General features: G+C 46.9%; 1 protein-coding gene across 5 annotated transcripts in view; it reads right to left on the bottom strand.

The window, feature by feature from the left end:
* The window catches only part of LOC146811975 (uncharacterized), a 696581-nt gene that overhangs the window by 55653 nt on the left and 615269 nt on the right, over positions 1–25659 (bottom strand). For all 5 annotated transcript variants that reach the window (XM_085618952.1, XM_085618950.1, XM_085618951.1 and 2 more), the window contains 2 exons: positions 24331–24499; positions 15744–15888 (listed from right to left, as the gene is read on the bottom strand). In XM_085618952.1, the coding sequence (XP_085475078.1) occupies positions 15744–15888; positions 24331–24499 (314 nt within the window). The remainder of the gene's footprint in view (positions 1–15743; positions 15889–24330; positions 24500–25659) is intronic.

Below are 25659 nucleotides of genomic sequence, written 5' to 3'. Positions count from 1 at the left end.
GTGGTGGAGCAAAAGCAACAAAAAGTTGTTTAGTTTTACGAAATGATTTTGTTCTTTCAATGTAATTTAAAAGGGCTCTTTGAACATTTAAGGTGTGTTGAACTTGTTCTGCCACTGAATCAGGCTGAGGAAAGAATACAGGTAACGTAACCGTCTGATGTGAGAGGCAGAAACTACCTTGGGTAGAAACTTGGGGTTAGTACGAAGTACCACTTTGGCTCTGTGAAGTTGGAAAAAAGGTTCTTCTATGGTTAGTGCCTGTAGTTCACCCACTCTCCCAGTAGAGTGACTGCAATGAGGAAATCGATTTTCCAGGAGAGAAACTGTAGTTCACATTTATGCATGGGTTCAAAAGGTGGCCCCATTAATCGTGTGAGGACTATGTTAAGATTCCATACAGGGGCAGGTGGAAGTCTTGGAGGGATAACTCAAGTCCTTCTAGTAAGGCTTTGATTACTGGCACTCTAAAAAGAGATTAAGTGTTGCCTCATTTTGTAGATATGCAGCTATTGCAGCAAGATGTAGTCGGATCAAGGTGTAAGCTAACCCCGACTGCTGCAAGTGTAACAAGCAAATGATATTTTGTATTGAAGCATCAAGAGCATTAATATTATTGCAATAGATAACAAAACGTTTCTATTTAGCTGCATAATATGCTTTTGTGTTAGGCCTTCTGGCCTCTCTAAAGATGTTCATACAGTCTGGTGGGAGATTTAGATAGCCAAACTCTGATTTCAGGAGCCAGATCGCGAGGTTCAGTTGTTTGGGATCTGGGTGTTTGATTTCTCCATGGCTCGGTGTGAGGAGACTGGATGTGAGGTGCAGTTTTTGATGTAGAACAAGTGACAGCTCCAATAGGGTTGAGAACCAAGGTATGAGGGCCCCATGCGGGACCTACTAGGATCAGTCTGAGGGATGTTTGCCTGAGCTTCTGAACCAGGCAGAAAAACGTAAGCAAATATCCCTGACCAGTTCATCCATATCGCATTGCCTTTGGAGAGCGGGTGTGGGTACCTGGAGGTGAAGTTTGGGCATTTTGTGTTTTGGTGTGTGCCAAAAATATCTATTTGAGGGACTCCCCAACTTTGAAAGTATGGGAGGAGAACTTGAGGGTGAAGTTCCCATTCGTGGATTTGCAGTCTCCGTCTGCTGAGAAGATCAGCAATCTGATTGTTCACTCCTGGGAGGTGTTCTGCTAGGAGATAGATTTTGTGTTGAATGGCCCACTTCCAAATGTCTTGAGCCAAGTGTGACAGTTAAAAAGAGTGTGCCCCTCTCGTTTTTGTATATACTACATAGCTGTCATGTTGACGGTACGAACTAGGACAGCTTTACCAACCAGGTGAGTCAAATGCTTTGAGTACTAGAAACACCGCTAGCAGCTCTAGATTTATGTGGAGAGTTTTTTGCTGTTGACTCCACAGTCCTTGCACTGTGTGATGTTGAAGATGAGCCCCCCCCAACCAGTGGACGCGCCCGCTGTTAGCATAGTCTGTGGAACTGGGTCTATGAAGGGCCATCCTTTTGATACATTTTGTGGGTTTTACCGCTGCAGAGAGGCATACGGGCGCTTACCAACACTAGGGCGCTTACCAACACTAGGGCGCTTATCAACACTAGGTCGGTTAAAAGACCCTGTGATTCGTTTCACTGACTTGCTAAGCATTCCTGTAGGGGAGGCATGTGAATCCTGTCATGGGGAACAATCATGATGCAAGAGGACATCATTCCCAGCAGTTCCATATACACTCGAGCTGGTAGTGAGTGATCTGAAGCAGGAGAACTAGAGCCTAAATATTGCAAATTCTGGCTGTATTGGGGAAGGCTAGAGCCCTTTGAGTATCTAAATTGGCTCTGAGATAGTCTTGAGTGTTGGAAGGTTGAAGATGCAATTTCAACATACCGTTCACACTGAATCCCAGTTGGTGCAATAACTGCATTGTCCTGTGAGTGTGTTAGAGACACTATGGATACGTACTGGCTTTGTTGAGCCAGTCGTCCAAGTAGGGGAAGACATGAAGGTGTTGTCTACTTAGGTGAGCAGCGACCACTGTCAGACACTTTGTAAAGACTCTGGGAGCTGTGGTGACAGGAGTACTTCGAACTGGTAATGATGCCCCGCTACCACAAATCTTAGAAATTTGCGATGAGCGGTATTGTATTGGAATACGGAAGAGGGCGTCCTTTAAGTCTAGAGTGGACAGAAAGTTGCCCTGTTGTAGGAGTGGGAGCACTTGTTGAAGTGTTACCAAGAGAAAATGGTCTGATTGTATGGAAAGATTGAATTCTCTGAGGTCAAAGATAGGCCTGAGAGAACCGTCCTGCTTGGGTATGAGAAAGTAGGAGTATACGCCAGACACATGGTATTGTAGTGGTACAGGCTCTATAGTTTCTTTTAACCCCTTCGATGCTCATGACGGAGCAGTTCCGTCATGAGAATCAGGGTTGGACTGTGCTTATGACGGGACTGCTCCGTCATGAGCACAGCCCCTGGGGGATTGATTTTGGCACCACTTAGGGGAATGGCAGCGGAAGAGTTTCCGCTGCCACCCCCGAGCCCTCCCACGCTTCCCCATGATGTCAGCGCGCGCAGCGCGCGCCGTCATCAGGAAGCACTGGAAATCCTTTCTTTCCAGCGCGTCCAGCGAAGGAGGTACGTGTTTTGCCTCCGGTGGGGCCAAATCAGGATGCCTTGAGGCATCGGGGGAGAGGAAAGAGTATTTCCTCTCCCCTGATGTCTCAATGCAGGGCATTCCTGCTTCACGATCGTGCACAGCGTCGCGATCGTGGAGCAGGAATGCCCCACTAGACACCAGCGAGGTTTCTTTTTTAAAAGGAAGCGACCCCTTGGGCAAGGGTCGCTTCCTATGGGGGCCAAATTTAACTAAGACTTTTCTGTCCCCCCCCATGGGGACAGATCGGCCATTTATTCTGCCATTTCTGGACCTGGGGGGGAGGGGGCAGAAAAGCCCACTAGACCCAGAGCTTAGTTGTGCAATTATAATGGAAGCGACCCGTTGGGCAAGGGTCACTTCCAGGGGGGCAATTTTGTTTGATTGGATATTCTGCCTCCCCTGGGGTCAGATCGCCTCGTTTTCTTGGCCTTTCTGCCCCCAGAACCCCCCACTAGACACCAGGGCATTTTGTAAAATATGATTGAAGTGTCCCCTTGGGCAAGGGTCGCTTCCAGGGGGCAATTTTGTTTTTTTTTAATCTGCATTTTTATTGGGCCTGCAGAAAACCCAACTAGACACCAGGGACTCATTCATAAAAATGAAATGGGAGTGACCCCTTGGGCAACAGTCGCTGCTAGGGGGCATATTGTTTTTGTATGCGCATTCTGCCCCCCCCCCCCCCCCCGGGACAGATTAGCCTTTCTGCCCGGGTGGGGGGCTGAAAACCCCACTAGACACCAGGGACTTAAATTTAAATGGAAGCAACCCCTTGGCCAAGGGTCACTTACAGGAGGCAGATTTTATATGTGTATTCTGCCCCCTCTGGGGGCAGATCAGCCTATTTGTGCCCTTTCTGCCCCCGGGAGGGGCAGAAAACCCCACTAGGCACCAGGGATTTTATTTCGTGAGTAATGGAAGCGACGTGGTTGCTTCCTGGGAACAGATCTGCCCCTTTTTTGGCCTTTCTGCCCTAGGCGGGAGGCAGAAAACCCTACTAGGGATTTATTACTTTTGCAAGGGGGCAAATTTCTGTCTGCTGATGAATACCCACCTGAGGGGCAGATTGGCCTGGCAGACAACCTCACCCGATCCCTTGGGCAAGATCACCCCCTATTTCTCAGCCCTATTTGAAGGCCCATCTGGCCGATTGACCATTTGGGTAGTAACATCGCATGTTAGAATGTTAATTGTTTTATTTTTTGTGAATTGCAATTGTAATGCTTTATTTTTCCTTTTTTGTTCTAGGTGAAGGCTTTTGCTCTTTAGACTGTTCCAGGTTGCGGTTTCATTACTGGTGGTTCTGCTGTTTGTGTAGTTGCATGTGTTTGGTAAGAGACTTTTTGTGTACAATGTAAATGAGTTTCATTTCTCTGCATGAATTTCTTTTTTGCAAATGGTGTCATAATAGCAGTATGTTTGGCTTCTGGTTTTTGAGTGTCAATCTTTTTGCATTTGTGCTCGATGTGTATTTGTGGTCTTGTGAGTAATTTGTTTTGTTTTTTTCTTTCTAGTGGGATATCGTCGGTTTTTGCTGTGTCTCTGCAGAGTAGGTGCTAGTGAGTGTAGCTGTCTCTTGTAAGTGAATTGTATAGTTTGAGTATATAGATCTTTGTGATAAAGGCACACATTTTTTTACTTAATTGTTTTGCCCAGTGTTGGTGGTTGTGGACTTGTTTGTGCAGTCTCATTTCTTAGTGAGGATAATGGCTAGCCGCAGGATTACTGCTCAGCAGGTTGTTGGTATGCTTTTTGAGTCTTCCTCTGACCATGTTTCAGAGAGAGACTGCATCTGAGGCAGAGGCGGCAGGGGACGATTCTGGCAGTGAGTTTTCTCTCCATATGGAATCATCGGATGATGAAGAAGATACTCTTAGTGTGGATGAAGTGCCTGTGTTAGAGGAGGAGATTGATGTGCCGATAGTGCGGCAAGAGGCATCTGGGCTGCAGCCTGGGGCTTTAAGGCTTCCCGTTGGTGTAGTGCGGCAAGAGGCATCTGGGACTGCAAGACTTCCCGTTGGTATAGTGCAGCAAGGGGCATCTGGGCTGCAACCTGGGGCTGCAAGGCTTCCCTCTGGGTTGCCCCAGGCATGGTGCAGCCAGCATTGCCAGACTTTACTGGTGTTCCAGGGTGTAGAGTGAATACTGAAAACTTTTTGCCGATACATTTTTTTTAGTGGTTTATGGACGATGTGTTTTTGGCAGATATTGTTGAGCAGACTAATTTGTATGCCGAACAGTTTGAGGGACAACAGTGCCAGTCTTAAGCCCCACTCTAGAGCTACCCGGTGGACTCCCACAAATCTGGAAGAGATGAAGATGATCTTGGGTTTAACTTTTTTGATGGGCTTGCTAAGGAAGCCATCAATGTCTTCATATTGGTCTACTAGTCCCTTGATGGCAACTGCTATTTTTCCGGCAGTCATGGGTCGTGACAGGTATTTGCTTCTGCTTCGGATGATGCATTTGGTCGATAATGGTTTCGCGTTGCCACGAGATCACCCCAATTGTGACCGTCTTTAAGATTCGGCCTGTCATTGATCACTTTGTTGACCGATTTTCTGAGATCTATGCTGCTGGGAAAGAAATTGCAGTAGATGAGTCTTTGGTGTTCAAGGGTCGCTTGGATTTTAGGCAAGACATTCCTAGTAAGAGGGCACGCTATGAAATTAAGCTGTATATGCTGTGTGACTGTAGGACTGGATAGGTCTCTAATTTCAGGGTGTACACCGGTAAGGAATCCAGGATTAACCCCCCTGGTTGTCCGTCCACTTTTGGAGGGACTGAGAAAATTGTGTGGGAACTTGGAAGAGGATTTAACAAAAGGCCACCATTTATATGTAGATAACTTCTACACTGGTGTGCGGTTGTTCAGGGAATTGGCCAAAGTGGACACTGTTGCTTGTGGCACAATCCTCTCACCGTAAAGGTTTCCCAAAAGAACTTGTTTGTCAAAAGCTTGTGCGGGGAGCTTCTAGCTGTGAAGTTCTCAGACAGGAGAGATGTCTATATGCTGACTACCATCCATGATGAAAGCACCGCACCTGTGACTGTTTGGGGTCAGGTTGCTGAAGCACGCAAACCTGTGTGCATTTTAGACTATAATAGGCACATGGGTGGTGTTGACAGTAGATCAGAGGTTGGAACCTTACGCTGCTCTTCGTAAGGCTTACATTTGGTACAAGAAGTTGGCTATCTATCTTTTCCACTTGGCAACCTTTAATGCTTTTGTTGTGTTCCAGGATTCTTGTCCCGAGTCCAGGATGACTTTTGCTAAGTTTCAGGAGTCTGTAATAGGCAGCCTTGTTTTAGTGGAACAGGCAAGTGTTCCTAGAGTTGGAGTGGTGGAGGATGTTGCTAGATTGAAAGATCGCCACTTTCCTGATCACATTCCTCCCACACCCTCAAAAGACTTTCCCAGTAGGAGATGTAGAGTCTGTTGGCGAAGATGTATGCAGAAGGAGACTCGTATGTACTGCCTCGAGTGTCCTTCTAACCCTCGGCTCTGTGCGCCTGCTTATTTTAGAATGTACCACACGCAAAATTATTTTTGGGAGCATCCATGAGTGGTAAAGCGAACTGCCTGGCCTCTATTGTTTAATATTTTTTGTTCAGTTTCAAGGTTGGCATTTGTGTAGTATATTTAGTTTGTTTGTGTTAGTAGATTTGTATCTATTTTCAATTTGTTGGTGTTTTCTTATTTATATATAAAAAAATCCTAAATGTGATGGTGGTGTGCGTGGAGTAGCACTTGTCTGGCGGTGTGCATGGTCTGGCGCTTGGCTGGCGGTGTGCATGGTCTGGCGCTTGGCTGGCGGTGTGTTTGTACTGGCGCTTGGCTGGCGGTGTGTTTGTACTGGCGCTTGGCTGGCGGTGTGTTTGTACTGGCGCTTGGCTGGCGGTGTGTTTGTACTGGCGCTTGGCTGGCGGTGTGTTTGTACTGGCGCTTGGCTGGCGGTGTGTTTGTACAGGCACTTGGCTGGCGGTGTGTTTGTACAGGCGCTTGGCTGGCGGTGTGGTGTGCGTGGACTGGCGCTTGGCTGGCGGTGTGGTGTGCGTGGACTGGCGCTTGGCTGGCGGTGTGCGTGGACTGGCGCTTGGCTGGCGATGTGCGTGGACTGGCGCTTGGCTGGCGATGTGCGTGGACTGGCGCTTGGCTGGCGATGTGCGTGGACTGGCGCTTGGCTGGCGATGTGCGTGGACTGGCGCTTGGCTGGCGATGTGCAAGTAGTGACTAGCTGCTGGTCACTACACACACTGCCAGCCAAATGCCACTCAACGTAATCCGTGAGCTGGTGTGGTTGCTGTAGGAATGTGGGCATGTGAAAGTGATGGGCTCTTGAATGGCGCTGTCTGCTGGTGTGAGTGTTGTAATGTGCTGGGCCTGCGGCTGGCGTTGTGAATGGTTTTGTATGTGTCACACGTATGAAAGGTGTATGAATGGCCTATAAAGAGGTCGGTGCCTTGTCGTGGCTTTACAGCTCACGAGCTGTGAGTCAATGGTTTAGTTTATCGTCCTTTCAATTAACAGTGCATTTCATTTTTGTGAACTCTCTGGTTAATACAACTGTATATACTGAATCATCACTCACCCTTGTGCCAAATCCAACCAGTATGTAGGTGTGCTTGAGGAATTGGTGGTTATGCATAAAAATGTGTCTTTTCTGTTTTTGTCAAGCAGGGTGTACCTTGTCCTTTTTTGTGACTGTTGTAATGTGTTGATTTTGTGCCTGGTGTAAATGGTCTTGTGTGTATCATGTATGAAAGGTGTGTGAATGGCCTGTAAAGCGGTTGGTGCCTTGAAGTGGCTTTACACCTCACGAGCTGCGAGTCACTGGTTCAGTTTTTGTCCATTCAATTATTGACAGTGCATTTCATTTTTGTGAAATCTCTTAATACAATTTTATATACTGAACCATCACTCGCCCTCGTGCCAAATCCAACCAGTAGGTGTGTGTGCTTGAGGAATAGATGGCTGTGCAGTAATCTTTGTCTGTTTTGTCTCTCTGCCAAGCTGTACATTTCATTTAAGAATAACCTAACTGTAGTTTTTGTCGTAAACTAAACACCCATGGGAGTGCATGGTGAGGTCTCTTGTGGGTCCCAACAAGTTATCTTACCCACAGTGTCCTGCAAACCTCAAAATGTGACTGACATTTTCATTGCATCATTGTGCTCAAATTTTCACACGGCGGAAAGTAACAAATTTCCAACCCCCCCAGCATTTTTACAAGTATCACAATAGAAATGGTACCTCACTTGTCTGGAAGGCCCAAGTACCCACGACAGGCAAGGGCCCAAAACGTAGTGAGGCAACATCAAAATTGCCCATCTCAAAACCACCTGGTTTTGCAAGGGGGGGGGGGTCCCCTGGGTTTTTGGCCCCAGGATCGGCAGCCATCTAGGGAAACCTACCAAACCCACACATTTCTGAAAACTTGACACCCGGGGCTTCCAGGGAGGTATGGCTTGCGTGGATCCCCCAACGTTTCCTTAACCAGAATCCCTTCAAACCTCAATTTTAGCTGGAAAAAAAATAATTTTCCACACATTTGTGTGGGAACGTTGTGGCATCACCGGGCGCTCACAAATTTCCCACCAACCAGCGTTCCCCCAGGTCTCCCAATAAAAATGTTGCCTCACTTGTGTGGGAGGCCCAAGTACCAGCGACAGGCAAGGGCCCAAAACATTTTTTGATGGGCAATGTTGATGTCGCCTCACTACGTTTTGGGCCCTTGCCTGTCGCGGGTACTTGGGCCTCCCACACAAGTAAGGCACCATTTTTATCGGGAGACCTGGGGGAATGCTGGGTGGTGGGAAATTTGTGTGAGCCCGGTGATGCCACAAAAGTGGGAAAAAATGTGATTTTTTCAGCTAAAATTGAGGTTTGCAGGGGATTCTGGGTAAGGAAACAGGGGATCCACGCAGGCCATACCTCCCTGGAAGAAATGTGTGAGTTTGGTAGGTTTCCCTAGGTGCCGGCAGAGCTAGGGTTCACAAACTACAGCTAGGCACTTTGCTAAAAAAGGGTCATTTTTCACTGCAAAATTGAGGTGTGACCACATTGCATTTTGCGCTGTTTCCTGTTGCGGGCACTAGGCCAACCCACACAAGTGAGGTACCATTTTTCTCGTAAGACTTTGGGGAACGCGGGGTGGGTGGAAATCTGTGGATCCACACAGATTTCAAAACTTTCCACCACAGAAATGTGGGGAAAATATGGTTATGTTTGACAATTTGTTAGGTTTGCAAGGGATTCTGGGTAACAGAACCTGGTGGGAGGCAGTCAAGTCACCCCTTCCTGGATTCCCCTGGGTGTCTAGTTTTCAAAAAGGTATAGGTTTGCTAGGTTTCCCTAAGTGCCAGCAGAGCTAGTGTTCAGAAACTACCGCTAGACACTTCGCAAAAAAAGGGTACATTTTCATTGTGAAAATGTGGTGTTCACGTTGGGTTTTGAGCCATTTCCTGTTGTGGGCACTATGCCTACCCACACAAGTGAGGTACCATTTTTATCGGGAGACTTGTGGTAATTCAGATTTGTAAAGCAACTGTTATTACCTATTGATTTTTGATGCATTTCTGCCTTCCAAATGAAAGACATGGTGTAAAAAAGTAGTCATTTTGAAAAATGACCGATAATTCTCATGCTAGTATGAGTATTCCCAATTTCAAAATGTGCAAATATATACTGTTTCTAAACTCTATATTTTGTTCCCATTTCAGAAATACATAGGTGTCTATCATACCGATTTTTCCATGTATACATTTTCCCACAATAATTGCTATATACCCGGAACATAATAAAAAACCATTGCAAATTGCTGCTCAGTTTTTGACTCTGGGTTCGTCGGGTTCATGGTGAACCTACCAGTCCTATATATCCCCACAACCAGGATGGTCCAGCGGATGCAACGGTATATTGCTTTCAAAGAGCTGTCATAATTAGAAGTTACAGGTGAAAACGTTGACAAAGGCTGTTTTTTCAACTACATTTTTCCTATATTTAACTGTTAGTTTCTATAAAGAAAACTTGATGGATCTACACAAATGACCCCTTGCTGATTTCAGAATTGTGTCTTTTCTAAAATGTATAGCTTTCCAGGATCCATTATTGCTTTCACATCCATTTCTACCATTAACTGGAAGGAGGTTGAAAGCACAAAAAATAGGCTATGTCCCAGAAAAATGCCAAAACTGTAAAAAAAACCAAAAAAGTTGGTTTTCTGACAAACGTCCGTCATTCCCTAAGAGCTGGGAAGATGGTGATTTCAACCGCACAAACCTTTGATACCATTTGCAGAGAAAAACCCAGACGCTTTCATTTGCAGCCCGTTTTTCCCCCAAAAAAACCAAAATGTTGCTGTATTTTGGCTAATTTCTGGGACCCCTCCAGGGGAATCCACAAACCCTGGGTACCTTTAAAATCCCAATGATGTTGGAAGAAAAGGACGCAAATTTGGCGTGGATAACTTATGTGGTCAAAAAGTTACAGGGGCCTAAGCGCGCACTACCCCAAATAGCCCAAAAAAGGCTTAGCACGGGGCAGGGGGTGAGATGTAAGTGGTTTGGTGACAGTTTGTGTGAACATGGAGAGATATTTAGAGGATTGTTGGTAAACTCCAGGCAATAACTAGAACAGATAATTTACAGTACCCATTTGTCTGTAGTTATTGACAGCCAGGAATTGGGAAAGTCACTGTTTGTGTTGGGTGTGTTGGAACCTCTACCTTAGCACCCTTGCCATTGTTACTTCTGTACCCCCCACTGAAGAAAAACTTAGAAGCAGAGGGCTGATTTTTGCCTTGTAGAGGCAGTGTGAGGAGGGGTTCTTGAACCCTCCACGATAGAAGGCGTTCCGAAAGGAACCAGGTCCTGAAGGTGACTTAAGTGCTCCAATAGATTTCGCCACCTCAGTGTCTTTTCATCTTTTCTAATGATGGGTCTACTAACGGGCCAAAGAGGTGCTGCTTGTCAAATGGTGTGTTAAGGATAGAAGCTTGAACCCCTGGTTTAAACCCTGAAATGCACAACCAGGCATGCCTTCTTAATATAACACTGGTGTTAATGGCTCTAGCCGTATTGTCAGCTGCATCTAAAGCGCACCTGATGGAATTGTTCGAGATGAGCTGTCCCTCCCGCACTAGGTCTTGAGCTTTGGACTTGTGCTCATCAGGCAGAAATTAGGGCACATTGGGATGCAATGGAGCAATTGCTCAATTTCATCACAATGTGCCATTTCATACCTGGCTAAAAGTGCTTGGGTATTGAAAATGCGCCAAAAGTTTGCAGCTTGGGAGGCTAGTCTTTTTCCCCGAGGCGTCTATCAACTTTTCTTTTGTCTACCCTAGAGGTGAGGATACTTGCCGGCACAGGATCATTACAAATGTCATCCACATGTCTAAGCATCCCCTGGAGCATGGGAAGTGTGTGCGAGGATTTGGGAACTACTAAGTGTTTCGAAAAGGAAATCTAAGGATTCCTTATGTAACTCGACCCCATGGTAATTAGCAGCTCTACTTAATTCTATATATCCTACAGTGTCTGGTGGAGAAGGCTTAGCAGGGTACAGATCAGGATTGTTACCTGTGTGAGAATTTGAGTTATAATCTCTCCAGGGGTCTGTAGGTGTTGGATCATTGTCCCCAGCCCCATCCCCATCATTCTGATCATCAGGTGTATATGGTGCTTGTGAGTCAGCAGGTGAAATTAGCAATGGTTGAGACTCAGGAGATGGTGATGGAGGAGGGTTAGTACCCACATTTTTCCTTTTTAAAGGAATGTGGTAAGCTTCTTCAGTCTCCGGTTTACCTTTGTGTGTCACTTTGGTTGTAATATGCCCAGTTGTTGGATGAATGCAGAGTTCTCTCTGTTTTGGATCCAGTTTTGAGGGCAGAATACTGAAACGTTGCTCTTTTGATGGAAGCGGCACATCTGTTTATTTCAGCGTAGAAGGTTTTGGTGCGGGTGTTTTGGATGCCGATAATTTCGGATGCGAAGACGTTTTCGGCAAAGGGCGTTGGAGCTGAGCCTAACTTCAACCCCAAAGGATTTTGGCTCTGTGCCCAATTTCAAACGACTCAGTATGTGTTTCGGTGCGAAGCTAGAAGGCGGGGTGTCGGAAACATGTTCTCTGTACAGACCGTGGCCCGCAGGCGGGGGTTGGACCGGAACTTTCTTGGGCTGAGGTAGACTCTGGGGCAAGGGAGGATCAGTACTCCTGGTACATTGCCCTTGCGGGATGTCTTTATCCACATCGGAGTCGTATTCGGAGACTGAGATAGGCTCTTGTTCTTCCTCGGCTCCCATGGCATCTGCGGTCTCTTGTTCTGAATCTTTGCCGAAGAGGTCCGGGTTGGAACTGGTGTGTTGGCTCTGCATGTCGCGACATCTAGCCAGACGGTCGCGAAGCGCCTTCTTCGTTCGGAAAGCCTTACATGCGTTGCAGCCCTGTTCTTTGTGATCCGGAGATAAGCACAAGTTGCACACATCGCGCGAGTCGGCGCACGGGAATTTCACGTGGTATCCAGGGCAGAATTTAAATGGAGTCTGTCCCATCTACTTCGAGGTGGACCGACACAGGTAGACCCAACAGCCTTCCACCAGCTCCCGGTCAAGAGATTTTCAGTAAATAAGATATGCGGAGAATGTAAATATGTGATCGAAAACAATACCGTTGAGAGTGAGTGTATTGCTAACAATGGAGACGATGTCCAAGCGCACTACCACCGAAAAGAAGAGTCACCTACCTCGTGATTGGAACTACTTCTTCAAAGAAAAATAACTTGCAAATATCCTGACCCAACAGTAGATGGCAGGAGTATGCAAAGCATGTGATCTACAGCTCACATGCCTCAAACAAAATATTCGGTGTCTTTGCACCTAAGGTTCTAAATGTTGTGGTCTTGAACCAACCTTGGCGTCTAAGGACCACTGACCCTGCCAGTTGTGGGAATCCTATTGACGCTCTCTCTATAGCGCAATCTGTTTGATGAGGAGGTTTCATCCCCCTGCAGCATCTTAGAATTTCTACCAGAACACAAAGGGCAGAAATCATGTATATGACAATGTCTGACCACATCTGGTGGTTATACCTGCTCCATATCGCCAGTGAACCTGCAGCCCAGTTGAGAAGGTCTCCTTGCTGGTTAGGCAACGTTATCGGTAACAGGGTTTTTCATGACTAATTCCTCCCAGATATATCAACAATCTGAATAGGAAACCACCAAAAATCATCTGGTGGGGAATACACTGGTTGTGAGCCTTCTCTTTATCACCAGATTTGAACGGGTCATTCTTAGAAAGCATGGCAATGTTTGATACTGGGATCATGCTTACATAGTACAGTGTGTAACCTTGCCAGCTCGTGAAAATGTTGTAGTAATCCTGTAACATTCCTTGTAGGTCTAGTACTGAAGTTACATAGACCTGACCCATGCTCTGAAGTTTGAGGTGGGGCGAAGTGGTGAAATTGCGGACTGTTGTATACATGTGCATTCATACAAGTCCCCTTAATTCTGGACATGAAGTTTGTGTTCTTGTTGACTACGGTGTTTGTCGTCCTTGGTATTATCGAGATAGTTGCAGACGAGGAGGACGTAGACTAGCCTGACGTCAAAAATGTTTGTTGTAGATGAAGCCTTCATTGAATGTAAAAATACGTAAATGTATGGTTTCTTATATAGCGCTGATCACCACTACGGCTATCTCAGCGCTGTATTCATACCGCTGAAGGAACCCTTCCTGGCTTTCCATGTGAGGTGTCCACTCCTGGGCACCTCCATGGTGAAGGCCAGGCATCCCAGCGCTGTTGGGGCCGTTGTGGAGATTAAGCAAGCTATTGCCCAGAGTTGCAGCGTGGGATCCATGATTAGAATAGGCACTGAGGCGAGAATATCCGGTCTGCGGAATTTATAGCCCGAGACCCTGCCGCGACGGGAATCGAACCCTGGTCCCGGACCAGTGCTCTGCATCGAGGTCTGCCGCTCTAACCATTGAGCCACACTTCTCCACTTGAAGAAGAGGCAGTCGTAGAGGATGCAGTCATAAGAAGCCACAGTAGACTGGACAGTCGTCGTAGACAACAGTCATTGACCAGGCAGTCATAGACCATCAAAGATGAGGCTGTTGTAGACCCTTGGCACAACCTTTCCCTTTGACCTCTCCTGCAAGATGAAAGGAATCTGCACCGTCCTCATCAGCAGTGACAGATTTAAGTTTCTGTAGTCCCAATAATAGCCTCATCTCTCTGAACCAGTGAGGTTGAGGAAAAGGTTAGACCTAATTTGTAGTCCTTTACCGTGTTTTCAGCTACTTTTACATATTAGTGCCAGGGTCAGAGAAATGAAACATGAAATATAATCTCGGATGATCAAAAAAGTAGTAATAGCTGGAGAAACTGAGCAAAGCTCCGGGAGACTCCCTTCACACGATGTGTGGTAGAAAATCTGAGGGACAGCCTCTGCAGGGAGCATTCTAGAAGGTGCTGTTGCAGGATTGGTTATAGTTCAAGTTTGGTCTTTATTTTTTTAAGACATAGATCGGCTACTACACTGACATTTAAATTTCCATTATAGCCTTTCATAGTGATACATGCTGCTTTATTATGGTACAGTGGTACTCTCACTTCGATGACTGTGAATGAGTCAAGCATGTGACTATGAAAGATTCACTACTGGAGAAGATATATTCTTCTGATGAATGTTAACTAGTATTTTTTCAGGATTAAGTCAGATAAATGAAAGATTTGTGCTGGCTTATCCAGTACTAAGTGCAGGGTGGACACATCTACACATTTCTACATTAAATCAGGTTGACCCTCCCATTCTGTGCAATTGGATCACTGGCAAGAAATTTACTGCCTTTTCATTCCTTCTCTGATGCATATCCAGGGTGAGTCTACAATTCAATACCAGTCTTAAATACCTGGACTGCACTTAAGTAGAAGCTGGGTGAGTGGAAATAGCTCAAACAATACAGGTACATGCCACAATATAGTGTATATATTTCAAGAGCACTAGCTAGATAGGTTTAGGTTTCCATTTGCTTCAATTTCCTTTCTAGTACATTTGCAGTAAAATAGACATTAAAGACAGTTGTGCATTTATTTTAAACGTGGATATTTGTTGGCTATCTTCTAGTTTAACACTGTGTAAATGAATGGTACAAGATGGTGGATAATAAGTTGAGATCCCTTTACACCCTCCTCCAATATTTCAAGCCATTCAGTGATCTTACTCAGAGGAATCTCCTGCTTCTCTTTTTGCACATCTTTCACCCTCTCCTCCGTAACAAGTTCCTGTACCTCTTGACAGCTTTTCAGCACTTCACTACTGCACTGATCTGTTTCACCTACTTCATGATTGATGCCACCATCAGTCTTTCTAACGTGTCTAGTGCTGGAATACTAAGAGCTACAGGGTCTAGCAGAGGAGGTATTGGACAAGAAAGACTGATCAGCCCTAACAGACAGGATATGTTTTTATTCATTTACATTATTTTAATGTATTGAAGCGGTTATTCTTAGATTCCATATTAAATGGATGAGATTTATTTAGTCCGAAATCAAAGAAGTCATGTTAACAACCACATACCAACCAACACGGTACTATCTGAATGATAAAGCAAACAGCGGAAACCTGAACCTCACCTGCTACATGACTGATCTGCAAGACAGACGCCAGCAAATAGAATGAAAGTGTAGGGCACGATAATCTATGTCACTATCAAACATTCACATCTTTTCCTAATGTGGTAGAGAGTTCTCTTGTCAAGAACCTGAAGCAACTAAAGCACGAGTGGTAGACAATGCTATAGAGGTGATGAGATGCTACATTTCATCACAGGGGGAGGGTTACGGAGTTGGGATGAGCTCGAGATGAAGACTACCAAGTTATTGAAAAGACCGACCGAGTGCTGCAGTAATGTTAAGATGGGGTGAGGATACCGTACAAGAAGTATAGGTGCAGAAACATCTTGGGCCAAGAGTCTAATGTACATGCCTGGGATCGGCGTGAAACAGCAGTCGGGCTGGGTCACCCTGTAGATAATGACATGACCCCCAAACCCTCTTACCTATAATATCAGCAATGGTGAGGTTTAGGGTGCGGGGTGTGTCACTAGGGCGCAGTTCCTCGTCTCGCAACATCAGAAGTATCTGACTGGAGTTCACCTTCAGTGTGGAAGCCATCTGATCTACTACAGTGTGAAGACTGTCAGACTGTAGGGGTTAAAGATGGACAGTCAGTGAGTAAGAGGAAAAAAATGGTGCCAGCATGGTCAGGAACAGCAAAGGAGCCAATACATTAGGACAGGTTGATCAGTAAGGAGACCAGCACAGTGGAAAGAAAACTGCAACAAAGAAAATAGCCTCACTGAGTAGCAATAAAGAAGTCTTTATTCGGCCAATCAAGGCCATAAAGAAAATCTACCGAAACAGCACAGTGAATTAAAACAATAAAACAAGAATTCAAAACAGCATAATCTGCTGCACTGAGAAATGTAACATTACCTAGTCATACAAACATATTAGGAGCAGCTTGTAGGTCAAACAGTTTAGCAGCAGTGATATAACGTGCAAAGTGTATAACAAATAATATCTAGTTCCGATGTTGACATGCTGTTTCTTGATATACAAGGACGTGTGTTTCCGTTTTTTTCCTTTATCCTTTTTATACTCATTTTTAACCTTTATTTGCATGTGGGATATAGGACATACTATATATCCCACAATGCACTGTGTTGGTAATAACATTCGTCACCTCATTGTTATAAATAGATCGTTTTTAATATTATGGCAGATTATATGGCCACACATTTGGCAGAGCACATTGAATTTTGAGGAGAATGCTTTGAAATTAGTGAAAGCACCCGAGTGTTTACATTACTGCCGATAATGCGCTCCGTGAACCGGAAGTAGTATGATGCACTTCCTGGCTGAGTAACGCGGAGTTAACTGTTAAAAACTGAGTCAGGAAATGCACGCTCTTCCTTCAGCCTTTATATATGTAAGAGATATGCTGAGATATTTGGTGAGTTGAATTATTGATGGGCAATATGGGCACCCGTACATCATTTCATTATGGCTTTTCCTATCGAGTGAGAGACGAGATTGTTCGCTTCTGCACACCCAAACCTTTTTTGGCACCCACATAGCCAACAAAGAGCTGAACGTCCACCCGGAAATGCTTCGTGCGGTCAAGGTAGGAAGACAGCGAGTCTCTCCTCCTCCTTGGAAGGTGCGGCAGAGTAATTAGTCTGTCCGATGTTAAAACTTTAGGCAGTAACGAGGGCTTCGCTCTAAGCACCATTTTGTCTGGATGGACCGAGAAGAACAGGGGCTTAGACGAAATAACCTGAAGCTCACTCTGCGAGCAGAGGTGATGGCAACAAGAAAGGCAGTCTTAAGAGTGAGAAGCCTAAGAGGACAGTTGTGAAGAGGCTCGAAGGGAGCGCACATAAGAAGTCAAAACAAGGTTCAAGTCACACTGAGGCATTATGAAAGGAGATGGAAGAAAGATTATTAAAGCCTTTAAAGAACAGACCTACAATAGGGGACTTTAACAAAGCGAGCTGATCTGGCAGCCGAAGAAAAGCAGCAATGGCTGCCAGATAGCCTTTAAGAGTGCCCAGAGCAGTTGACACTATTCAAGACGTAACAGGCTTCCGCCCGGACCGAAACCCTCTCACAGCCCTGCTGGGACATGTGGCGGAGGCACCCACAGGCATGGGCTGCTTTACGGTCATGATGATCCTCCTGGCTAAACGCTGCATTGCGATGCACTGGGGATCAAAAAACACACTTAATGTAAACTCATGGATTCAGGACATCTTATTGCCAGGAGCTGCTGTAGGCATACTGGGAATTAATGCCCACGGCGTCCAGACCCAAAGATATCTGGGCTCAGTTTGTCACATGGGCCCGCCACACGCAGTGCACTGGAAACCCCTGCGATTCCTGTACCAGACCTCACAGACCCTGAATCACCGCCCTCACCCATGCCCTCACTGGACACCACTGATTCGCTGAGCAACTTACAAGGTACCCCTATTACACTCCGACATGCCAGCGTACTATTTCAGGCACCACTGACATCTAGATCCAAGGGAAATGACACTGTCCCTATTTAAACTTACCACTCTCAGACTATGTATAATGGCTATAATGTACTACCTGCTATGTTATACTGCTGTCACTTTAAAGGAAAGTGCTTTTATGACCTATACGCTCAGGAGGGCCCACTGACCGAGCAACAACGATGGGATCCGTGCTGATGCGATGTACACAATGTTTGTATGATGTACATTTGATGTAAAATAAATAAACAATTTAAATTAAAAAAAAAAAAAAAAAAAAAAGGAAATGCATCCGTAGATGCTGGTTTGCTGAGGCTGTTTATCAAAAACATTTGCTCTCTTCAAAGCAGAGTAGAGTCCTGCTGGGCCAAAGAAAGAAGGAACAAAAGAAACTCTGAAAGAAGGGCAGAAAAGGGGTCCACAGCCTTTGCTGTGCACCATGCCTAAAACTTGTTCCATCGACAGGCGTATACAGTCTTCGCAGAGGGATGCCTTTACAGACATTACAGACTTCGGGAGGAAGGTCGAAAGCTGTCAACTGTCGCCGCTCAATCGCCATGCAAGGAGGTGGAGGCTGGACAGGTTTGGGTGGAGGACCGTCTCCTGCTGCGACAGAAGAACCTCCAGAAGGGGCAGTCTGATCTGAGGATCGATGGCCATGCTCGGGGTACCATACTCTTCGTGCCCAGTCCGGAGACACAAGAATGACTTGGGCCCTGTTACACTTGATCTTCAGCACTCGGGAAAAACGTGTACAGGCGGCAAGGCGTACAGGCGGCCGCAGCTCCACTCGTGATGAAAGGAGTCACCGAGCGAGTGCCGCCTTGGAAACTCCAACACACAGAACTGCTGACATTGCGCATTCTCTTTGGTGGCCAACAGATCTAACCAAGGCTCTCCCTACTGCTGAAAGAGACCTTGCACCACCTTTGAGCAAAGACGCCATTCGTGATCCACTGGACACTGGCAGCAGAGTTTGTCCGCCCTGGCGTTCAGAGAACCTGCCAGGTGTTGAACCACCAGGGTAATGCCCTGATGTCCCAGCCATGTCCAAAGGCGAGGAGCCTCTTGACAAAGGGTCCACGACCCCACCCTGCCTTGTTTATTGCAGTACTACATGGCAGTGGTGTCCGTGAACACCTGCACTGCCTTCCCCTTGAGAGAGAGAGAGAAGGAATGCCTTCAGTGCCAAGCGAATCGCCCGGAGTTCCAACAGGTTGATTTGGAGCCCAGACTCTGCCGAAGACCAGATTCCTCTGATCTACGTCTCTACCAGGTGGCCTACCATCCCAGAAGTGATGCATCGGTCACCACCGTGAGGTCTGGTTGGGGAAGGGAGGGGGAGCTGCCTCGGACCCAATTCTGGTTTGTTAACCACCACTGCAGTTGTTGCACAGTTCCCTCAGATCTGGACATAGTCGAAGAGATTCCCCTGATGCTGCACCCACTGGAACTTCAGGTTCCACTGCAGAGCCCGCATATGCCATCTGGCATGCTCCACCACCAGGATGCAGGAGGCCATGAGGCCCAGCAGCCTCAGGGTCAATCTCACCGAAATCCAGGATAAAAGCTAAAACATCGGTATCATAGCCTGAATATCCGGGACTTGCTGCTTGGGAGGATTGGCCCTAAACTGCACTGTGTCCATAACAGCTCCAATGAAAGGGAGCGACAGAGGGAGTCCGGTGTGACTTCGGCACGTTGATAGTGAACCCCAGGGAATGCAGGAGGACCACCGTAGTCTGGAGATGGGAGACAACAGGCTGGGTCGAATCCGCTTTCAACAGCCAGTCGTTGATAGGGGAAAACTGGAACCCCTGATCTGTACAGATGAGCTGCGACCACCGCCATCACTTTCGTGAACACCCAAGGGCACTGGTAAGGCTGAAAGGGAGCACAGTGAACAGAACAGGCTTGTGGCCTACCGTGAAAAGTAGGCAACGTCTGAGCTGGCAGGATGGGGATGTGAAAGTAGGTGTCCTGCAAGTTCAACGCCAGCATCCAGTCTCCAGGGTCAAGGGCAGATAGAACCTGAGCCACAGTTAGCATTTTGAACTTCTCCTTCCGGAGGAAGCTGTTGAGGGCCCAGAGGTCTAGGATAGGACGCAGGTCTCTGTCCTTCTTGGGCACCAGAAGTAGTGGGAATAGCAACCGCGACCTACTTCTGGCGCAGAGACCCTCTCTCTAGCTCCCTTGGCCAGAACAGCAGAGACTTCCTGGCGGAGAAGCACCAAACGATCCTCTGACATGTGATTGAAAGACAGTGGCACAGAAGGAGGGGTAGTCTCAAAGGGGAGGGAGTAGCCCCTTCGGACTATCTGCAAAACCCACCTGTGATGTGATGGATTGCCAGTGGGGGAGGTGATGGTAAATCCTGCCACCCACTGGCCGCTGATGGTCCTGGAAGGTCAGACTAAGGGTTTGGAGGCTGCTGCAGGGGGGAAAGGGAGGACTGACCTGCCCGCTGGTTCCCAGAGCTGCGTCGCTGTGTCTCACATCCGCGGCCACGCAGAGGCTGGGCAGCTTGCATGGACCGGTGGGTGGACTGAGCAGGATGTGGTGGGGTGCTCCTTTCGTAGCCACGAAAGGGGCAAAAGGCAGACTGTGGGGGGACAGGAGGACGCAGCAAGGCCCAAGGGACTGGCAATAGCCCGGGAATCCTTAAAGCGCTCCAGCGCAGAGTCTGCCTTGTCACAAAAAAGGTGACTGACATCAGATGGCATGTCCAGCAGGGTAGACTGAACATCCCCCGAAAAACCAGACGTCCTACCAGGCGTAGCGCTGAAGGGCTACCGACGTGGCAATCGTTCTACCCAGAATGTCGGTGGACTCCAGTCCACAGCAGATTGTGAATTTTCCTGCGTCCCTTCTATCCGCCACTGCCTGGGAGAGAATGTCCTGGGCCTCCTTCGGGAAATGAGGCAGCACTTGCGCAACCGCATCCCATTCTGGATGGGTATAGCGGCCCCAGAGGCATGCGGTATTCACAGACTGCAGTGCCAAGCTGGAGGTAGTGAACATTTGTGAGATGTTGTCCTGGTATATGCTGTTCACTAGTTACAGTGGGCACCCTGTACCAGTACACACAACCCCATATTGGTTATAGGTTAAAGACAACCTTTATTGACAGCTATCCCAGTGGTACCTATGGAGAGCAGCCTTCAGGCTAAGTCTTGAAGGAATGTAAAGCAGCTTGTTTTACCAGTCTATAATCTCTTGAATGGCTAAATGAAAGACAACCACACCAGGTATATATATAAAAAAATATATGTATTTACAACTAAACACACCCTCCTAGTCTCTTTATGAGGCTAGAGGTTAAAACACTTCAAGTATGACAGTAAAATAGCACAAATACACATCTGGCCCTAGGGGCCAGCCAAACCATATACTGAAATAGTGGTATAAGAATCACGACTTAACTAGACAAGGCCTAGAGCCTGTAGAATCGCTGGGACCCCAAGGAACCACCCAAGGTAGTGCCACAGGGGACCCACGGGGGCCGTGTGCAGTGTGAGAAAACAGACGCGAGATTAGATTTTTGAAGATTAGGGACACTTCGAAACGAACTAGGACCAAACTCTTTGGGACTTCGGCAGGTCTAGGGCCAGGGAAGCCAGGTGCATAGGTGTCAAATGGTGTTGGGTCGCGTCATTGAGGTCAATGGGAGCTGGCAAAGAAGTGCTGCTGCTGGGAAGATGCGAAGTGTCCGATGAGATCCAAGCCTGGATCAAAGAGAAGAACCTTAAAGCAGCGGGGACAGAGTCTGGGTCACTTGCCAGTGACCAGGAAGGCGATAGGTGGATGCCCACCGAGGTCGGGTGATTTCAGGTGAAGGAAGTGAAGCTGGACTCTTCAGCCATGAGGACCAGGAGGCGTCGAAGACGACCAGTAGCTGGACTCGAGCTGTCCCACGAAGGATGTAGAGTGCTGCAGCATTGGTGCCCGGATTGGACACAACATGCCCTGGCAGCAGCAACCCACACAGAAACAAGAAAGCTGCTTCAGTGCAGACCAGCAATGTCTGTGGGACTCACCACTTGGCTGGGAGTCAGGGCACGTCTGGAGCAACCAGGGAAGCCCAAGGAAATACAAAGTTACCCCCTCAGGGACCCACCAGTCAACGGACCAGGGATCGCGAAGGGACCTCGAGACTAAACAGATGGCGGCCCACGGTTCACTCGGAATGACCAGGCCGACAATCTTGGGTGGATTCAGTGCTCGAGGTGGGGGCTACAAGTCAGCCCAAGCGCCACTTTAAGAGACGGCGAGACGTCAATGCACTTGCAGAAGTGCACGGTGACCAGGAGTTCCGGTTCCACGCTACTCACGAGGGCTACGGGTCTCAGCTTTGCTGGGGACTCGGGTCGGCCTCTGAGATGTCTGGAAATCCTCTTCCTGGGCTGCAAATACTTCAGAGTCTGGTGACAACTTCGATAATGCAGACCGGCAAATAGCTTTGTTGGTGCCTGCCAAGCAGGGGAGTCACTCCTTGACCCCAAGGGAGATTTCTTCAGTCCTCTGGTCTTTAGCAGAGCGTCGTAGGTCCAGGATTCAGCTTCATAGTTTCGTCCAGGGTAATCTAAAGTCCTAAGGACTCATACTTCTACTAAGGTAGGGGGTTGGAAATACTTTGGGGACCCACCTATGGGAGGAGTTTGGAAAGAGTGGTGGCTACATCAATTTCCTTTGTTCAGTTTCGCACCAGAGCAGGGGCTGGAAGCCCCTGAACCGGTCTGAAATGGTTTATGCACCGGGCCACCAAATGTGCCCCGAGTGCAGGACTTCAAAGCACTCTTGGAGTGCTCCCACCCAGCCCCAATACACATCAGCGTGTCTGGGAGGTGGTTACACCTCCCTGTGACAGGAAACCTATTGTCCATGCCTCCCCTGCCCGAGTTTCCGACAGCAGCAGGAGGCCGGACCACTGTCTGTGGCTGCAGCATCCATTTTGTGATGCCAGGACTGTATTAAGTTTCTACCAGGTATACCAGTGCGGTCATGTCTCTCCCTCTAGAAGGGTGGGATCGTACTCCCACACCAGTTACTGGTGTGGGGGTATAATTCCAAGGTGTTTGACACCAAACACGGCATGTTTCCGTGCAGCCAGTCCAAAGTTCGCATTAACCGTTTGGTTATAATGCACTTAAGAGTATATGGCTATGTCTGAACTGGGGTGGTGTGGTGAGCAAAATAACGATGGATTAAACCCAGATCTGTGACTGGGGGTGAATGTTTGCCAATGTGCAACATTACGTCCATCATCTTGTGCGTTTTGCTGTTCGCCCTATGTGGGAAGGGTATGCCCAGACGTGGGTCCCGTGCTCACTACGCCACTGGAGTCAAGCTATCCTGGCAGAAGAGGGGTGAAACCCCGAAACCGGTCCTAGGATGCTTGATTCCAGTCCAGGGAAGACATGGCTTGGCAGTTCGGGCTGGACTGTTCCCATGAGGCACAGGGTCAAGACTGATTTGAATATGGCCATGTCTGAACTGGGGTGGCGAGCAAAATAACGATGGATTAAACCCAGATCTGTGACTGGGGGTAAATGTTTGCCAATGTGCAACATTCCGTCCATCATCTTGTGTGTTTTGTAGGCTGCACTACAAACAGCATCAGAGAAGGGTCTCCGAACGCTGCAGAGGGGCTCTGCTCATGCAAGGGGCACCCGCTCACATAAGAACCAAGCACTCTGCATTCAGGATTGATAAGGCCTGCCATAGGAGTGATGACTTCTAGGTTTATATGTGTGTATATGGTGAGATATAGTGAACCTATATCTCAGTAAGGGGTGCATGCACCACCTTACCCAGGCTGCAGTAGCAGACCTGCGGTGTCATTTTGGGTGGCTTTCCAGGGGTGGCATAATACATGCTTCAGCCCCTGGTAGGCATCTGGGGTACCTATGCCATAGGTACATAGTATACCATATACTAGGGGCTTACAAGAGCACCTCAGATCCAATCTGTAATGTACCTAAAGTACATAGAATCATTTTAGAGAGGAAGCAGCTAGGCTGGGGCCTTGAATGGGTCCTAGCCAGACTAAAGTAAAAAAAACAGTGAAACACCAGCTAAAAGTGGGGGTAAACATGTGAAGCAGATCCTACTCTCCCACACTTTTGTTGCTAACTCTACATGATTCCAGCATCTCAAAGTGGTCTACAACAGCCTAAGGGTAGTACAATGCAATATAGAGAACGTTCAGCATTTAGTCTAAAAAAATTGTCTTCCTCCAAGTAAAATCCCACCCAACAACCACTTTCAAAACAAGGCCAAGGAATGGCCTGATCATTTATTGATAATGTAATACATGCTTGAAAGAACGCAAGAAATAACACCTCAAGCCTCTGAGCTCTCACTGTAGAGCCATTACCCTATAGGAATAACAAGCACAGGAGTATCTTACCAATCCAAGATTCCAATGTTTAATGATGGAATATCTCTCCATCAGCCTCCGGTGTGGTCAGCGATTTCCCTCTCCCTGTTCTTTCCTCAAAATAAATGCCACTTCTAGTTCATAAGCTTACAACAGCCAAAGGCTTGCATGTTAAGCATGTGAGATGCTTGTAATACCATAACTTACCATCTGCATGGAGACTCTGTAAAGTTTGGAATGCCGCCGCACTTTTAAAGTGATTTCTTGTGGAACGCTGGAATCCACTAGGATGACTTCATCATCACTATCATTCAGTAAGGCTTGGCTGGTCGGTGATCGCAACATGTCTAGGTCTTTGAGTTTTGCATTTACTTCACTGGACGCAAAAAATGAAAAATTTCAGTTCAATAGCAAGGGCCGCTTACAAGGACTAAGCTCTACACATTAAAGAAAATACTCAGCTGTATTTCACCATTTGAAAAGATTACCTATTGACACTTCAGAAATGCAACAAAAAAAATATTGGTCATCAAGCAGACCTCATTCCACGATGGACACAACAAACGAATTCCACTTTTGAGCAAAATATTACAAATCAGTTGTCTTAAATACAAAGTGGGCAATAACCAAAACACAAGACATAACCACCCACCACAATCAGAACAGTTACTAATTCATCTCAGAAACCCTATTCATGGCCACTCAATCAGGTCTAAAATCTAAAGGGAGCGTCATGTCAAAAGCAGCTTTCCCCGTTCAGATAACCTATTTTCTCATCTGTCCATATACCTCTGAACAATGCCCCTGCATGCACTTGAATCTTTATGCCCTAAAACAGTGGCTCTTACACCTATCCAGTTAAGTGTTTATGGAAATGAACAGTTTACTATTCTTAGCAGCAGAGAGGAGTCCCAACAGGCATATCGAAATATTTCTTCCCCCGTCAAGAGACAATGTACTAGTCACTTGCTGTCCAAAAAATGAACCTGCATTGCCATGTGAAAAATAGTAGTTCTACTAAAGGTAAACATGTAGCAGCTCCATTTTACGCCAGATATACTAGTAATCAGCCAGAGTCCACATTTAGGGACATTCAAGTTCCACCCAGCGGTAGAACTTTAATTTCAATGCTTTTTCAAAGGATCAGTTACAAAATAAGTCAAAAAGGCAACTGCTGTTCTGGAGTTACGACCCTGGTGTGTGGGATTCATACTGCCCAACAAGTTTATCAAGTTGATGCTTATTGTGGGCATGAAGATGCAATTTTCTTTATTGCCTGAAGGTCACAGACCCTAGATTACAGCAAACAATGCAAGGGCTGTGACACTTTGGACCTCACAGCCAACCATGAAGGCTCTTGCAGTGCTCAATTTCAGCTGGTGGACCCCACCAGCACTTATTTATGAGGTGACTAATAAAGCTGCGTTGCAGCCCAGTTTCCCAAAGTTTAAAGCGAATGAGAGTGGCCTATGGGAGAGCCAAGTTGCTGGGTGTTTTCCCAGTCCACACTATACCATGTTAAACAAAGTAAAAAAA

This window comes from Triturus cristatus, chromosome 7 (assembly GCF_964204655.1).
Source record: "Triturus cristatus chromosome 7, aTriCri1.1, whole genome shotgun sequence".
In the NCBI taxonomy this organism is placed as follows: domain Eukaryota; kingdom Metazoa; phylum Chordata; class Amphibia; order Caudata; family Salamandridae; genus Triturus; species Triturus cristatus.
The sequence above is the reverse complement of the archived record's forward strand: the minus strand, read 5'-3'. Positions and strand labels throughout refer to the sequence as shown.